The following is an 18,163-nucleotide window of genomic DNA, read 5'->3' as shown; positions in this document are numbered from 1 at the left end:
TCTGGGGAGTTTCCTGGCCATGGAACAAAATATCAATGTTTTGTTCCCTAAGCCACTTAGTTATAACTTTTGCCTTATGGCAAGTCGCTGGAAAATGCATTGCTCGTCACCAAACTGTTCCTGGATGGTTAGGAGAAGTTGCTCTCAGAGGATGTGTTGGTACCATTCTTTATTCATGGCTGTGTGCTTAGGTAAAATTGTGAGTGAGCCCACTCCCTTGGCTGAGAAGCAACCCCACACATGAATGGTCTCAGGATGCTTTAATGTTGGCATGACTGATGGTAGCGCTCACCTTGTCTTCTCTGGACAAGTTTTTTTCCGGATGCCCCAAACAATCGGAAAGGGGATTCATCAGAGAAAATGACTTTACCCCATTCCTCAGCAGTCCAATCCCTGTACCTTTTGCAGAATATCAGTCTGTCCCTGATGTTTTTCCTGGAGAGAAGTGGCTTCTTTGCTGCCCTTCTTGACACCAGGCCATCCTCCACAATTCTTCACCTCACTGTGCGTGCAGATGTACTCACACCTGCCTGCTGCCATTCCTGAGCAAGCTCTGTACTGGTGGTGCCCCATGCCGCAGCTGAATCAACTTTAGGAGATGGTCCTGGCGCTTGCTGGAGTTTCTTGGGCACCCTGAAGCCTTCTTCACAACAATTGAACTGCTCTCCTTGAAGATCTTGATGATCCGATAAATGGTTGATTTAGGTGCAATCTTACTGGCAGCAATATCCTTGCCTGTGAAGCCCTTTTTGTGCATAGCAATGATTGACGGCATGTGTTTCCTTGCAGGTAACCATGATTTACAGAGGAAGAACAATGATTCCAAGCACCACCCTCCTTTTGAAGCTTCAAGTCTGTTATTCAAACTCAATCAGCATGACAGAGTGATCTCCAGCCTTGTCCTCGTCAACACTCACACCTGTGTTAACGAGAGAATCACTGACATGTCAGCTGGTTCTTTTGTGGCAGGGCTGAAATGCAGTGGCAATGTTTTTTGGGGATTCAGTTCATTTGCATAGCAAAGAGGGACTTTTCAATTAATTCCAATTCATCTATTCACTCTTCATAACATTCTGGAATATATGCAAATTCCCACCATACAAACTGAGGCAGCAGACTGTGAAAATGTATATTTGTGTCAGTCTCAAAACTTTTGGCCACGACTGTAGATCATATTCTTTGTTGTTTAATTAGTTAACTTCTTAGCACCACACGTCCCGCTAGGGCACCTCCCCCCACTGCTCAACTGACACAGTAGCACACAGAATGCAAAAAATATTCTTAGAAATATTTAACCTCCACACATTAACAAGTCCAATGGCTCAAATGAAAGATAAACACCATGTTCATCTAGCCACCAAGTCAGATTTCTAAAATGTTTTACGGCGAAAACATAGCACATATTTATGTCAAACCACCACCAAAGATAGGCTAATTTACATAGCCATTTTGTAGAACCATAGATGCAATCACAAAAGCAGGATTAAAAGTAAAATAATTCACTAACCTTTTGAAAGTCTTCATCAGATGACAGGAATAGGACATGTTATACAGTACATTTATGTTTTTTTCAATAATATGCTAATTATATCCATAAATCACGGTTTACATAGAAGGTCATGGCAAAAAAATGCTACAACAATGCCTGGAGAAATTATGGTAACTCTGCCAGATAACAGAAATACACATCATAAACGTTGACTAAATATACATGTTCTACATATACTTAGAAAGATACACTTCTTCTTAATAAAACAGCTGTGTTACATTTATTTTTAACTTTACAGATTTCGTTCACTAGGCTATAATGTGAGTCGGCGCTCAGGAATTAGCATTTTGGCTCCTCCACAGAAACCCAAATTTAACACATAAATGTTCCCTTACCTTTGCTGTTCTTCCATCAGAAGACCTGGAAGGGTTTATACTTACCAAAAACAGCTTTAGTTTTGAAGTCTGTGTCTTTCGGTTATCAAACACGACATATTTCGGTTGAAATGCAGCCAAAAAGTAAAGTTAGTTCGCACCAAAACGTCGAAATTACATATTATATGTCGACTAAACTTGTCAAACTTGGTTCAGAACACAGCGTTAGCATGCTATATAGCTTCACCGCAATTCTCAGGACAAAGAGAAACACACGCATCGTTTAATCAATCTTTGAAGAAAGACAGCACAGGCGCAGATTGCGCGTGAAAGTAACCTGTATTCTCGCGCGACCGAAAGGTTTCGGTACGTCATTAATCTCCTGAGCGCGCGATTCAAACAATGAGAAGCCCCATTGAAAGCGGACACTGCGCTGAAGGCATAGGAAGTGTTCCCAGGACCGTAGGTGCTTGGGAAGGGTGGGGGCGATGACGTCAAAGTTGGGCCAACTTTTTGGATGACAAGAGAGAGTTTGGGAGAATGAGTGCCCTGAGAGTTCTGCTTTACTTACAGACATAATTTAAACGGTTTTAGAAGCTTTAGAGTGTTTTCTATTCAATAATATTTATTATATGCATATATTAGCAATTTTTTACAGATTTTTTTTCTGTTTACTATGGGCACGCATTTCACCAACGGGGGCAGTATTCTGCCCTAGCCTTAACAGGTTTTAACCTGCATTTCCCCCTAGCAGAGATTTTTTGCATATTTCAGTGCAACAACAAAAAAGTATCAACTTTTTTGCGCCCTCACCAGTTTGCATCCCTGAAAAAATGTGGAAATAGTTAGTATCTGTACTTTACTATATATATTTTTGACTACTTTTATTTCACTACATTCCTAAATGTAGTGTACTCTTTACTCCATACGTTTCCCCTGACACCCAAAAGTACTCGATACATTTCGAATGCTTTGCAGGACAGGAAAATGGTCCAATTCACACACATCGAAAACATCCCGTGGTCATCCCTACTGCCTCTTATCTGGCACAAATGCTTAGTTTGTAAATGATGTCTGAGTGTTGGAGTGTGCCTCTGGCTATCCGTAAATTTAAAAAACAAGAAAATCGTGCTGTCTGGTTTGTTTAACATAAGGAATGTGAAATTATTAATATTTTTAACCAAATACTTTTAACCTTTTTCTCAAGTAGTATTTTTCTGGGCGACTTTTACTTTTCGATTAAGTTATTTTTTACTTTTACTCAAGTATGACAACTTTTTTTCAGGTTATTTTGTGCCCAATATAGAGTAATGGTAAATAATTTGTCATTTTGGAGTCACTTTTATTGTCAATAAAATTACAATGTTTCTAAACACTTCTACATTCATGTGGATGCTAACATGATTACGGATAATCCTGAATGAATCGTGAATAATGATGAGTGAGAAAGTTAGATGCACAAATATCATACCCCCAAGACATGTTAACCTCTCACTATTACAATAAGACTTTTTTTTTTCAGGGGGGTGATTTTTGTGGGCCTAACTCTTTCACTCATCATTATTCACGATGTATTCAGGATTATGTGTAATCATGGTAGCATCCACATTCATGTAGAAGTGTATAGAGATTATATTATAATTTATAAATAAAAATGTGTAGCTCACTTGTGTATCACCTTCACAGAGTAATCTTTGAGATTTCTATGGCCATCCACACTCCCTCTCAATGCTTTTGTTGCCGGTTTAGCAGTACAACACAAACAGTTGTCAGTGGTCATGCTAAACATGTCCCTTTGGACTATCCTGGTTTTGTACACCTACACACTTTTTTATAAAACTTTTAACCATCTAATTCAGGAAATAAATTAATTATTCTATTCAGGGACTAAACTGAAATGACCAGTTCCTATTCCACTTTTTGTAATTGAAAAGCATTAAGGAGTATTTGAGTTTAGCTCAGTTAAATGACTGAATTGAAATGGAATTGACCCCAACCAAACCTGATCTGTAATTGGGTCCAGCTCATCTGAGAGCTGTTGCTATGGCTGCCAACTAACGGGGGGGGCATGGTGTCCTAAAGGCGCAGCAGATGACCAAGATTGAGGTGGAGGACCTGCTGAGGAAGGGGGCGTATGGCGCACTGATGGATGAGGAGGACGAGGGCTCCAAGTTTTGCGAGGAGGACATCGACCAGATCTTGCAGCGCCGCACCCAAACTATCACCATCGAGACAGAGGGCAAGGGCTCCACCTTCGCCAAGGTTAACACTGATCCTTATATCCCTGACCTCTTAACCCCTGACCCTAATATCCAGACTGTCAATATCAAGACGGTAGGCAACCCCAACCTTTATACCTCTGACCTCTAACCCCTGACTAATACCCAGAACATCACCATCCAGACTGAGGGCAAGGGCTCGATCTTCGCCAAGGTAAACCCTTATACCTCAGACCATTAACCCCTGACCCATATCTTCACCATCACCATCCTGACAGAGCTCCACATTTGCCAAGGGTAACTCAATTATAAACCTTACCCTTCAACCTTAGTCTTTTACTTTGCTGGATGGTGATGGTTTGAGATTTGATTACATTGTGCTCAACTACAATGAGGAAATTTAAGTTTGAGTGTCAAGGGTTTTACCTTTGCCAAGGTAAACTCTACCCCTCCCTTATAGATTAAACCTTAATCCTAAAACTATCACAATCCAGGTAGTCTGTAACTATTGGAAGAATGACATGTTAGCCAGTCACCACAAGTTTCAGTTTCCCCTGAGTGGGTGGTGAAAGGGAGATGCAACTCTCACCAACAACTGATTTCACGCCTTAACAGCTTTCTCAGCACATCTGTGTATGTTACTCGCATAGATCCAGTCAGGTTGATGTGTGTGCACGCTTTTGTTTTCCTTGTCATTTCCAGGCCAGCTTTGTGTCTTCTGGAAACAGAACTGACATTTCCCTGGACGATCCCAACTTCTGGCAGAAATGGGCCAAAATAACCGAGCTGGAGATTGACTCCAAAGCAGAGAAGGTAAGGGGAAGGGAGGGGAACTAGGGAAGGGCACTATGGGGCTACCGGTTATCCCTGACCAGGAATAACCAGCTCCATAGTGTTGGAGGGACTCCAGAAATATCCGGTCCCGCATGTCCCTGCAGATCACTTCGAATGCGGGCTAGAAAAGAAGGGGGAAGAGGCCTTGCGAAACAGTTGCATTAATGAGTGAGGAAAAAGCAGCATGCGAAGCAGAGGGAGGAGGAGAGGCTGCAGTTTAATTAATTCTGTGTGGTGTGTATTACAGCTTGCTCTGTGTGTGTGTTAGTGTGCTGCGTATGTATTTTGTGCCCCAGAGAGGGGTGTGTGTGTACAGTTGACGTCGGAAGTTTATGAACACCTTAGCCAAATACATTTAAACTGTTTTTCACAATTCCAGATATTTAATCCTAGTAAAAATTCCCTGTTTTAGGTCAGTTAGGATCACCACCTCATTTTAAGAATGTGAAATGTCAGAATAATAATAGAGAATTATTATTATTTATTTTTTCTTTCATCACATTCCCAGTGGGTCAGAGGTTTAGATACACTCAATTAGTATTTGGTAGAATTTCCTTTAAATTGTTTAACTTGGGTCAAATGTTTTGGGTATCCTTCCACAAGCTTCTCACAATAAGTTGGCCCATTCCTCCTGACAGAGCTGGTGTAACTGAGTCAGGTTTGCAGGCCGCCTTGCTCGCACCCGCTTTTTCAATTCTGCCCAAAAATGTTCTATATGATTGAGGTCAGAGCTTTGTGATGGCCACTCCATACCTTGACTTTGTTGTCCTTAAGCCATTTTGCCACAACTTTGAAGTATGCTTGGGGTCATCGTCCATTTGGAAGACCCATTTGCGACCAAGTTTTAACTTCCTGACTGATGTCTTGAGATGTTGCTTCAATTATATCCACATAATTTTCTATTTTGTGAAGTGCACCAGTCCCTCCTGCAGCAAAGCACCCCCACAATATGATGCTGCCACCCCCATTCTTCGGCTTGCAAGCATCTCCCTTTTACCTCCTTTTCCCCTTTTCTTCCAGATGGTCATTATGGCCAAACAGTTATATTTTTGTTTCATCAGACCAGAGGACATTTCTCCAAAAAGTACGATATGTATGTTCATGTTCGTGTTCATCTCTAGGAGACAGAATACGTCTCCTTCCAGAGCGGTATGACGGCTGCGTGGTCCCATGGTGTTTATACGTGCTCACTATTGTTTGTACAGATGAACTTGGTACCTTCAGGCGTTTGGAATTTGCTCCCAAGGATGAACCAGACTTGTGGAGGTCTACAATTTTTTTTATGAGGTCTTGGCTGATTTCTTTTGATTTCCCCATGATGTCAAGCAAGGAGGCACTGAGTTTGAAGGTAGGCCTTGAAACACGTCCACAGGTACACCTCCAATAGGCTAATTGACATCATTTGAGTCAATCAGAAGCTTCTAAAGCCATGACATCATTTTCCGGAAAATTCCAAGCTGTATAAATGCACAGTCAACTTAGTGTATGTAAAATTCTGACTCACTGAAATTGTGATACAGTGAATTATAAGTAAAATAATCTGTCTGTAAACAATTGTTGGAAAAATGACTTGTCATCCACAAAGCCGACTTGCCAAAACTATAGTTTTTTAACAAGAAATTTATGGAGTGGTTGAAAAACGAGTTTTAATGACTCCAACCTAAGTGTATGTAATCTTCCGACTTCAACTGTATGTTAGTAATGTATGTTTTTTGGGGCCTGAGTATGTGGTTTTAGCAGTTTGTGTACACTTATGTATAGGCCTACATCTTGACTTTTCTGTGCATGGATTTGTTTGGCATCCGTACACAGTATGGCATGTGTTTGGGGTGTGTGTACTGTGCTGTGCATGGGTTCATATAATGTCTGTTTGGCTAGATGAACTGTGTGTCCATAAAACCTGCAGTAAAACCTGAATATTAACTACCACCCCCTCTCCCTCACAGGAGAGCCTGGTGATTGATACACCTCGTGTGAGGAAGCAGACTCGTCACTACAACTCGTTCGAAGACGACGAGCTGATGGAATTCTCTGAGCTGGACAGCGACTCAGAAGAGAGGCCCTGTCGCACCCGCCGCTTCAGCGAGAGGAACAGACGCTACCTCCGTGCCGAATGCTTCCGCGCCGAGAAGAACCTGCTCATATTCGGGTTATTTTATCACATCTAACATTCCCCAGTCACACTTTCATTGTGCCATACTGTAATAATAATAATTATTATTATTAATTATTATTGTGAAATGTAAGTGCTCTCTCACTGGCTTAAGTACCCTCAAATTGTACCTTAGTCAGCACTCTTACTGGCTACCGCGGAGTTAGTGGGCCAGTGTTGAGTGACCCCCAGTCAGTACCATTTATTTGACATATTCCGGGACTTGCACAACTGATTCATTTGGTCAACTAATCACCAAGCCCCTCATTCGTTGAATCAGGTGTGCTAGTTGTGGAATAAATCAAATACAGTCCCTGCCAAATATATTGGCTCCCCTGCACTTATCTTTAAAGGCCCAGTGCAGTCCAAAACGGGATTTTTTTTTGTGTTTTATCTGTTTTGTCCAGCTCTTTTATTGTAAGAGCTGTTAGAAAAGAACACCTGAAATGTCAGCCTGTTTTGGTGGGATGGAGTTTTGACCCATAGAAAAGAGGGTTCCAAACCACTGCCAATAACGGGTCGTTTTCAGTTTTCCCCTCCCCGCTCAGTACTTAATTGTTACCCCGAAATTATTTGATATGGAGATCAAAATGGCTACATTGGACCTTTTTTAAAGAATCCCCGATTTCTTCTAAAATAAGTTGGAAAAAAAAGTTTGGTCTCCACAACTTGTTAGGGGATTTTAAACATTGCAGAAACAATTATATTTTATTTTGCCTTAAGTTAGAAAAATAAAGAAATGGGAAAAATTATTGGCACCCTGAAGCTAGTACACAGCCTTTGCCCAAGATATTTGCAGACAAACACTTCTTGTAGCCATCAATGATTGTGCTGCAATTTGGCCCACTCTTCAGCAGCAAACTGCTGTAATTCTTCAATGTCTGAGGGGTTCCCTCCACCAACTGCTGTTTTCAGATCTGTCCATAGCATTGGTGGTCGGTGCCGTTTAAGATGAGGGAAGACAATTATTATTTTTAATGATAATGGCCTTATTTCTATTACAGCATATTGGATGACTGTCATTCATATTCCATTCACCAAGCTCAATGTAACATCAACAGGTTTAGGCTACTACATGATACTAAAATTTTCCTTATACCCATTATGAGGTTGCTACAACCTAGCCTATGAATGGAAGTTTAGAACATAGGTGCAAATGTCGAAATGTGTGAAATGAAGTTGACAGAAGTGACACATTCAATAACGCCTTGCACACTCTTGACTGCATACAGCTGATCTAGGGCGTAATTATTAGTCCAATATTTGCAAACGAGTTTCTATTGGATAAATTCAGGTATGTTTATCCCCGCTTCGTTCCGTTTGCTTCTGTTTTAAGAAATTGTTAAACAGAATCGGTGGAATGAATACACCTCGGATCACACGCAAACTTTCATAGCAGTCATACAAACAGCATGATCACTTTGATCGTTGTAGCTATAATTCCTTCTCGCGTCTATGAGCTCTCCGCTCACCTTTTCCCTTCACTTGCAGACTTCAGTGCACACCAACAGTCTGTGACCAGGCAAAAATACCTTTCCAAGCCAAACCTTCATATCATAACCACTAACCACTACACACAGCCTACATAGTTGTCACCATTATTAGTTAACATCATAGTCTACATAGCTACTAGAACTAACGCGTTAGTAAACCCACTATAATCTTGCAGTACAGTCAGCAAGCAGTTTAGCAGTTACACCTGCAGGCCCCTAAGCTTACCTTGGAAGAGTTCCTGTGTTGGATAGCCAGCTAGCTAACATCCCTCTATGTTTGAGCCGGGTGCTTGAGTAGACTAAACTAGCTGCTTTCGCTAGCCAAGTGAAAGTAAAATAAGAAATACAACAAAATATAGCTGCCGCCCTCTTGCTTCATTTTTTAAGAAATTAATTTGTTCAAAACTGTTCAACTATTGTCTTTCTCTCTTTTGAGTCAACTCCTCACCACTCACCAGCATTATCAAACTTCCCCATATTTGATTGTAGGGAGGGTGTTATTTTTATTGAATGCTTCATTTGGTCATCGGCAGCTGATCTGTATTGCCAAAGAGCTCTAATTATGTTTCATGGGTCCACATACATTTTTTCCTAGGATTTAGGCTTGTTTAGGTGGGTTTTGAGAAGTTCAATCAGGATATATGTTCTCCTTCATTTGTAGGTTCTTCCTATAACCAACAACCAAATTTAAGCTTTCAAAGAAATGAACACCCTCCCTACAATCAAACATGGGGAAGTTCGATAATGCTGTGGGGTTGCTTTGCTGCCTCTCGTACTGGGGGTCTTGAAAGTCTACAAGACCTCATGATATCTGCAGATTATAAATGTTTTTTGGAGTGCAATGTTCAGCCCAGTGTCCAAAAACTAGGTCTATGTTGAAGGTTGGTCTTCTAGCAGGACAAAACAAACTAAACACACATCAGAAGCACACTTGAATGGTTCAAGAAGAAGCACTGGACTGTTCTTGAGTGACCAGCAAAGAGTCCAGATCTGAATCGCATCCATAACCTATGGCTAGATCTGAAAACAGCAGTTGGTGGAGGGCACCCCTCAAACATTGATGAATTAGAGAAGTTTGCTGCTTAAAAGTGGGCCAGAAATGCAGGCTCTGCAGCCAGGTACTAGCTCCGGGGTGCCAGTAATTTTGTCCTTTTGTCTTCATTTTCAAAAGTAAAATTGTAAGCAATTTTTTAAACTCTTTTTTAGAAGAAATATGGAATTCTTTAAGAAAAGTGCAAGGGTGCCAATATGGTTGGCTGCAACTGTATGTGACACTGGCTGGGGGTATTTAAGGAGAGGTGGGAACTCGATGAGAGCCTACTGCAGTAGGCTACATTAGAGTACAGATTTATTTATTGTATCCCAGTGACTCTTGACACTTTTTTTGTGGTGTATCTGTGCTCATGCCACCCGCTCCATCTCTCTGCGTGTGTCCACACAGCTGGGGTCGCTGGAAGGACATCCTAACTCACGGGCGCTTCAAGTGGCAACTGGCTGAGCATGACATGGAGGTGCTTTGCCGGGCACTGCTGGTCTACTGTGTGCGTCACTACATGGGCGATGACAAGATCAAGAGCTTTATCTGGGACCTCATCACACCTGCCAAGGATGGCCATAAACAAGACCTGCAGAACCATTCTGGTGAGAGATTCACTTACATCCCCTCCAAACAAGCTGCCATTCACTCATATGGCCGTGTGGAGGAAAGAGGACTGGCAAAATGGCTAGTTATGTTGACAACACTCAAGTTAATAATCAAGGTCTAAAAAGCAACTCGTAGTGCCAGAGTTTCTCATTGTGGTCTATAAAGCAGATTCCTGACTGAATGGCCCCTGGGGGCTTGAACCCTTGCTCAGCATCTTGTACTACTCGTACTACATCTTGTATCGACTCTATCTATCCCTTAACAATTAAGTTTTTAAAAAATGTAAAAAGCAATCCTCACCTTTTGTTAATTTGAGTGCTTTGATGACTCCAAATAACTGTAGCCATAGCTCCAACTCTGATCCCCAAATATGTGCTTTAATGTGGACTGGTGTGCTACTGATGATTGCTTGATGTACGATGATTGCTTGGTATTGCTCAAACAATATCTTTCCACAAGCAGGCCTGTCCGCCCCAGTGCCCAGGGGACGCAAGGGTAAGAAGCTAAAGAACCAGCTGAGCGTGCCCGAGATGAAGCATGCAGACTGGCTTGTCAACTGCAACCCAGAGGTAGTGCTACAGGACGACAGCTACAAGAAACACCTCAAGCAGCACTGCAACAAGTGAGTCCCCATTACTCACAATTCACCTTCAGCTGTTGGTGAACCTCGTCATGTTCTCCTCTGACTAATAGGATTCCTAAGGTTGTTAAATCTACAAAGTCGAGCTTGAAAAGAAACGTACAAAATCTAGATTGTTTGAAATGATGATTTGAAGTGCTGAAGCCAAGGGAGTTTTATGCTAGATTTACTTTGCATTTGCTCTTTTTTTAAAAGTTTTATGTTTTAGCTTCCTGAAAAAACTGGTGCAAACTTTGCACCTGGTAAAACAGTTGCTGTGTCCAATAACAGAACGATGAGTGGTCCATGTGTTGTGTTATGCCAAGGGTACTTCTGAGGGTGAGGATGCTGTACTACCTCAAGGCGGAGGTCCTGGGAGAAACTGCTGCTCAGTCCCTGGAGGGCATCCATGCCAGGTACAGAGTGGGCACCATGAAGGCACCCATTAATCATGCCACTTCCTATATACACTGATGAACTTGTTGATACATGAAGGGCTAGTTCCTTGAACCCAGGTGATGCCTATTCCTGTACTCAAAAGCACTTTCATTGCAGATTCTCCATTGAGCATGCTTTTTAATCCAGAAGTAGGAGAATATTGTGCGGGAAACCAGCCCAAAGTAAATGGCTGATTTGTTTGTGTGTGTAATCTGTGCAGTAAACTGGAGGTGGCACTCCCTGATATTGACTACATCGAGATCCCAGCAGGCTGGTGGGATGCAGAGGCGGATAAGTCTCTCCTCTTAGGAGTGCACAAACACGGTAATCCTTTAGTCTGGGGTCTCCTGCTTATCAAGGCCCTCATTTGATCAATTCCAAAGGATCTTACATCAACCTTGGTCCTAGAGAATTTCAGGGTGTGCAAGTTTGGTTCCAGCACTAAAACACCTGAATCAACTAACCCAAGTCCTGCTGATCAGTCGATTAGCCGAGTCAGGTTTTAAGCCTGTAGCTCGCTCTGTAAATCTTGGATCAGGATTGGTAATTAAAGGCCTTACCATATATCAGTTATTGGTCATTGATTAATTGATCATACATTTAAATTGATAGTACATTTAAGTCTAAAGCCACTTCCATCATCACCATCTGCGCTCAGTAACCCTGGCTCCTGGTGTGTGTCCTCAGGGTATGAGCGATACAATGCCATGCGGGCCGACTCAGAGCTATGCTTCTTGGAGCGGGTGGGCATGCCTGACGTCACGGGGCTCTCAGCCGAGCAGAGTGGAGGAGAGGTGGTGGCTGACCTCACTGACAGGCAAGAAACCACCCCCCGCCTTACCGTAGGGCACAAGTCTCATTTTAAAGGATTGACCCCCAAAAAACAGCATACAGTAATATCCACAGTACCAAATCTCAGGTGCTGTGTACAAATGTGAATGTATCAGCAATACCTAGATCTAGTTCCCCTAAATATATGAATAAATCCTGAGTGGACATGCTGAGTCTGGTGATGGAGAAAGTGATTTAAATTTTTGGTCTTTATCTTGATTGTTAATGTTTAGTGCTTGCAAAAGTGATGATGTGAAAGACGATCCTGAATGCAATCAGGAGGAGGGAGGAGTGGAAAAGGTTGATAATAAGGTATGGACTCTCGAGTGACTCAGCTAAATGAAAATGAAGGATTCAATTATTTAATATCTAAAAAGGTTGAGTTGTGATGTTGTATCGTCTATTTTTGCTCCAAAAGGATGAAACCATCTCCAGTAATGATGCAATGGACAAGCATGACAGTGTTGGTCAAGGTGAGTGTTCATCTACCTTTCAGCTTGCATTTTTGCATAAAACACCTTACAAACTAGAGAATCTGTGAGTGCATAAGATTATAGTGGTTTTGCCAACTCCCAAGTTCCACCTAGTTCATTTTCTGCAAGTGTTCCTGTGGGTTATTCTACGAGGAAGGTAATGTAATTTTGTCCAAAATAATTTTTTCACCTAATTGTAAGAATTTGTCATAAAAAGCATATGATTAACAAGCATAGATCTGATGCTGTTACTTTGCAGACACACTCTTAGTGGAGATGGTCCAGGAGACCTTTGGCCAGGAGGGCATGGAGCTAAAGGGTCGCCCTCTGTGGCCGGCCGGCCCTGCCCTTACGGCCAGGCTACGTCGCCTCATCACGGCCTACCAGCGCTTCATGCGGCGCCACGACTTCCTGCTACCTGAAGGGCTGGGGACGATGTCCTGGCAGCTGGGGGAGGAGATTAGGCGTTGCACGGTGGCCGCCGCCGAACCTGACCCTCTCTTCCTGGAGTGGCAGAGAAGGTGGGTGATGATGTCAGAGCAAAGGTGGGTGATGCCATTGATCCCCTACGTTATGTGCTGCTCGGTCCCGTTCCCTTTCGGTTCCGAGCTCCTTCCCCCCCCTCTATGTTCTCCGATATGTAAGGCATGGTTATATCAATACGAGGATGTCTCCTGCTAGCTCTCCAATAAGCTAGGTGGAACTATCACTATTTACCTTTCACAAAACATATCCTTCAAGAGGCTAGTGGAGGAATTGGACTGGTTCATTGTCTATGCCCCTAAGAGATGGTGCATGTCAAAGACCTAATGTAACATTTGGATTAAGATATTTGACTTCAATGGGGAAATGATTTACTGGAACCAGACTGCTTTTGTGTATGATACCCACAACTGACTTGTGGCTTCCGTGTACTGCAGTCAGTGAGTCAGTCAGTGCATGCCCCCCTGATCAAAGGTTAATGGTAGGCCTGTGTTTTTGTGAGCAGGTGGACACGGCGTGAGCAAGCAGATTTCTACCGCACCGTGTCGTCGTTCGGTGTGGTGTACGACCCGGAGAAGAAAGCATTCGACTGGAGTCCTTTCCGCTCCTTTGCCCGGTTGGAGAGGAAGACCGACGAGAGCCTGGAGAGATACTTCAGTAGCTTTGTGTCCATGTGCCGCACCGCCTGCAGATTGACCCCCAGGAAGGACGAAGGTAACGACTCAACAGGAGGCAAAGCAAGAGAGCTTGCCCTTAAAGGTGCAATAAGAAGGGAATAACCGGAAATTAGGAATCCTCCAACCAGGATTTCTGGATAACCTCAGAATTTTTGGAAAGTTACCAGAATTTGTCACCCTAGGGAATGCCATAATGTACACTGAACAAAAATATAAATGCAACATGTAAAGTGCTGAGGAGTATTTCTGTTTGTAATTAAGGTCTTTTGTGGGGAAAAACTCAATTCTGGTTGGCTGGGACTGGTTCCCCAGTGGGTGGGCCTGCCTCCGAAGTGTATGATCACCTATATTATAAACAAATAATCTGAACTAAAAACTCCACACTTTGGAATTTCTGTGCGTCCTTGACCATCGCTAATCAATATCCAGAAACTACACACATTCTCTCTTTTATGGCATCAATGTGAGGGTTTATGTTGTTGCAGTAGTCTAATGGTGTGGGGATAATGACAAGTGTACCTGGTCTCAGTTGGGTTCGCACTGCACAAAAAATTAAGCAAACTGGAAATGGGCTTTTTTTAAACCTTTTATTTAACTAGGCAAGCCAGTTAATTAAGAACAAATATTTATTTTACAATGACTGCCTATCCTGGCCAAACGTGGCACGTGTTTCTTGGCAACCACCCTGCACTTGCCACTTGCTCCCTCTGACTAAAGCCAGTGAGAAACTTGCTTGCGTACTTTTTTAAATTAAACTAAATAAATACTGCACTCTGAACCACAAAATGTATCTACTGTATTCAAGATAGTGTAGTTAGACAAAGCAAGGAAAGTAATTACGTGATGTATTTTTATTGGGATTTGCAACTGTTGTTGATTAGTAATGCGTCCTGCATCCTTCTAAAACGACTTACTCAGCCTTTAACAATCGTCTCTGCCAAAGGAATGTGTCTTAAAGGGATAGTTCACTATTTAGCTTATTTTAGCTGTGCTTTGAAAAGCATGGTGGTAGATTTGACATGATTAGTATTATTTATACTGTAGTAGTGACATTGCAATGGTGTGATTTTAATTATACTGTTTATACGAAAGTAAGCCGTCCATCTGTCTGTCAGGGCCTCTGGACCACAACCTGTTTGTGGAGCCCATCACAGAGGAGCGAGCAGCACGTACCCTCTACCGCATCGAGCTGCTGCGCAAGGTCAGGGAGCAGGTGCTGCGCCACCCACTGCTGTGCCCGCGGCTGCAGCTGTGTCGGCCCAGCCTCTACCTGCCTGTGTGGTGGGAGTGTGGCAAGCACGACCGCGACCTCCTGATTGGAGCGGCCCGCCACGGCCTCTGCCGCACTGACTACTACATCCTTAACGACCCGCAGCTATCTTTTCTGGAGGCCCACCGCAACTACGTCCAGAAGGAGAATCACCAGGGCTACCAACCCAGTGTGCACCACGCAGGCATGGCCCCCTCACCGCACCACCACCCCTGCTGCATCTATGAGACAGGCCTCGGCCAATGCCACTCTCCCCAACCGCCGGAGTACAGTCACCAAGCCATCCCCTCCTCTTCGATCCACTTCCATTCTCACCCGAACGTCCACGGTCACCCGCCAGAAATAGTGGGCATGGGCCCCGGTGGCAGCCTAGGTATGGTGTCTGGGCCAAGGGAGGGCTTCCTGGTTTGCCCCCCTCTGGATGAGTCATTGGAACTGGCATCACTGCAGCATGAGGGCCTGGCCTCAGATTCCCTCCATGGCAAGTCTACCAAGGAGGCCTTCAACGGGTTCCCCTTCAACTCAGCTCAGGGCGGCCAGAGCATGCTCAACTCGTATGGTGTGCAGGGGGAGCTGACCAGCGAGCAGTCGGCCGACATGGACCCGATCATCTCAGGCAAGCTGCGCAGCGACGTGCTGGTGGGCTCCTCGGAAGAGAATGGTCTTTTGGCCCCCTTGCTGGAGCTGGAACAGGAGCTGCAGGCGCCCTGGGAGAGCACTGACCACACAGGCACAGCAGATGTCGTGGGCATGTTCAACGAGGCCGACCCCATCCTGGGGGCACCAGCCCTTGATACAGAGTTCCTGGACACAGAGGAGCAGCCAGGAGATGGGGGAAGGGAGGACGGAGCAGGGGAAGTGCTTGACGACTGCCTAGGTATACCCTCATCCCGGAGCGACCCAGGGGAGCCGCTGCCCTCCAGTTTCATGCTGTTCAAGAACATTGACGTGAGCGAAGAAGAGCCTGCTGCAGAGCACACAAACCTCTCTGCCAGCCCCCTTCCTTCCTACACCCCCCCTCCGCACCTGTCGCTGTCCCATATGACCTTGCACCCCCACCACCACAACCAGGGTGATGTCGAGCAGCCAGAGGAGAAGTTGAGTGACTCTGACACTGTCGCCCACGTGCCCAGCCCCGAAGAGAGGGAGGCAGAGAGGGATGTGTCCTTTGAGTTTGACAAAGAGGAGATGTCTGTGGACAGTCCTAGTCTGGTGGGGCTGGAGCAGGGCCTGGACACCTCATGTATACCATGCGAGGACACTCTCCAAGAGGAGCCCTGCTATGGGATGGGAATGGGCTCTCCAGTGGAGTCATGTCAGGTGGCTCTAGAGAGGCCAGGAGAAGAGACTTTAGAAAGGGACATGCCCTTAGGGCTAGTGGAGGAGGGGCTTCTAGAGGGACAGGCTGAAGAACCCTTGGAGATATCGCCCATGGATTCCCAGGAGGAGGACCCAGTGGATGGTCCTCTGGAAGACTTCGGTAAAGACAAAACACCAGAAGGACCATTCACAGGGCCATTGGAGCAGTACGACGTAGAACCAGAAGCGGCCTTCGAGGGGCCTGCCGAAGCAGAGAGCACTTTAAGCGAACACACACTCCCCACTGTTGACGCTACATATACTCTGCCCCCATCCTCCTCAGTCCCCAGGCCCCAGCCTGAGCCGCCACTGTCCCCACGTGTGGCTGGAGTGTCAAAGATCAAACTTGAGTTCCCTCTGGACCCAGAGAGCTCTGAGAGCAAGTCAGACATACTGGAGCCTGACAGCACTGTCCTCACGCCCAAACTGGAGCAGACAGAGGTGCTGCTGGAAGTAAAGGACAAGATCAAGGAGGAGAGGCCCCAAACTCCAGGTAATGAAGTTAGTTTTACATGCATCCAAAATAGTGATATGAACTGGACAAAAATAAGGGTCTGTCTGTCCCGTCCCGTCCACACACAGTACCAGGTTTGGACACACCTTCTCATTCAAGGGTTTTTCTTTATTTATCTACATTGTAGAATAGTGTTGAAGACATCAAAACTATGAAATAACACATGGAATCATGTAGTAACCAAAAAAGTGTTAAACAAATCAAATGTATTTTAGATTCCTCAAAGTAGCTACCCTTCGCCTTGATGACAGCTTTGCACACTCTTGGCATTCTCTCAACCAGCTTCCCCTGGTATTCTTTTCCAACAGTCTTGAAGGAGTTCCCACGTATGCTGTGTACTTGTTGGCTGCTTTTCCGTCACTCTGTGGTCCAACTCATCCCAAACCATCTCAATTGGTTTGAGGTCGGGTGATTGTGGAGGCCAGGTCATCTGCTGCAGCAGTTCATCACTCTCCTTCTTGGTCAAATAGCCCTTACACAGCCCGGAGGTGTGTCGGGTCATTGTCCTGAAAACAAATGATAGACCCACTAAGCCCAAACCAGATGGGATGGCGTACCGCTGCAGAATGCTGTGGTAGCCATGCTGGTTAAGTGTGCCTTGAATTCTAAACAAATCACTGACATTCACCAGCAAAGCACCATCACACCTTCACGGTGGGAACCCCATGTGCGTCTCACAAAGACACGGCGGTTGGAACCAAAAATATCAAATTTGGACTCATCATACCAAAGGACAGATTTACACTTGTCTAATGTCCTTTGCTCGTGTATCTTGGCCGCAAGTCTCTTCTTATTGGTGTCGTTTAGTAGTGATTTCTTTGCAGCAAATCGACCATGGAGGCCTAATTGGGCTGCAATCTGAGGTGCTGTTATTCTAATGAACATATCCTGTCCTGTGGCGGTCTTCATGAGAGCCAGTTTCATCATAGCGCTTTTTGGTTTTTGGGACTGCACTTGAAGAAACTTTTAAAGTTCTTGACATTTTTGAGCATTGACTGACCTTCATGTCTTAAAGTAATGATGGACTGTTTCTCTTTGGTTATTTGAGCTGTTCTTGCCAAAATATGGACTTAGTCTTTAACCAAATAGGGTTATCTTCTGTATACCACCCCTACCTTGTCACAACACAAATGACACTCAAACACATTAAGAAGGAAAGAAATTCCACAAATTTACTTTTAACAAGGCACACCTGTTAATTGAAATGCATTCCAGGTGACTACCTCATGAAGCTGGTTGAGAGAATGCCAAGAGTATTCATCAAGGCAAAGGGTGGCTGCTTTGAAGAATCTC

The 18,163-nt window shown here is 44.2% G+C and overlaps 1 protein-coding gene across 21 annotated transcripts in view; it reads left to right on the top strand.

Annotated features, from left to right (window-relative positions):
• The window catches only part of LOC109890761 (chromodomain-helicase-DNA-binding protein 6), a 94,962-nt gene that overhangs the window by 65,821 nt on the left and 10,978 nt on the right, over positions 1-18,163 (top strand). For 20 of the 21 annotated variants that reach the window (XR_004209973.1, XR_004209974.1, XM_031824664.1 and 17 more), the window contains 13 exons: positions 3,946-4,125; positions 4,785-4,895; positions 6,863-7,065; positions 10,003-10,202; positions 10,669-10,828; positions 11,152-11,241; positions 11,484-11,587; positions 11,951-12,080; positions 12,328-12,406; positions 12,513-12,567; positions 12,827-13,112; positions 13,556-13,764; positions 14,843-16,849. Coding sequence is in view for 19 of the 21 variants with exons in the window: in XM_031824664.1 (XP_031680524.1) it covers positions 3,946-4,125; positions 4,785-4,895; positions 6,863-7,065; positions 10,003-10,202; positions 10,669-10,828; positions 11,152-11,241; positions 11,484-11,587; positions 11,951-12,080; positions 12,328-12,406; positions 12,513-12,567; positions 12,827-13,112; positions 13,556-13,764; positions 14,843-16,849 (3,814 nt within the window). In the remaining 2 variants the exon portion in view is untranslated. The remainder of the gene's footprint in view (positions 1-3,945; positions 4,126-4,784; positions 4,896-6,862; positions 7,066-10,002; positions 10,203-10,668; positions 10,829-11,151; positions 11,242-11,483; positions 11,588-11,950; positions 12,081-12,327; positions 12,407-12,512; positions 12,568-12,826; positions 13,113-13,555; positions 13,765-14,842; positions 16,850-18,163) is intronic. The other variant, XM_031824666.1, reaches the window with a different exon arrangement.

Source organism: Oncorhynchus kisutch, linkage group LG5 (assembly GCF_002021735.2).
Source record: "Oncorhynchus kisutch isolate 150728-3 linkage group LG5, Okis_V2, whole genome shotgun sequence".
Lineage (NCBI taxonomy): Eukaryota > Metazoa > Chordata > Actinopteri > Salmoniformes > Salmonidae > Oncorhynchus > Oncorhynchus kisutch.
The sequence above is the reverse complement of the archived record's forward strand: the minus strand, read 5'-3'. Positions and strand labels throughout refer to the sequence as shown.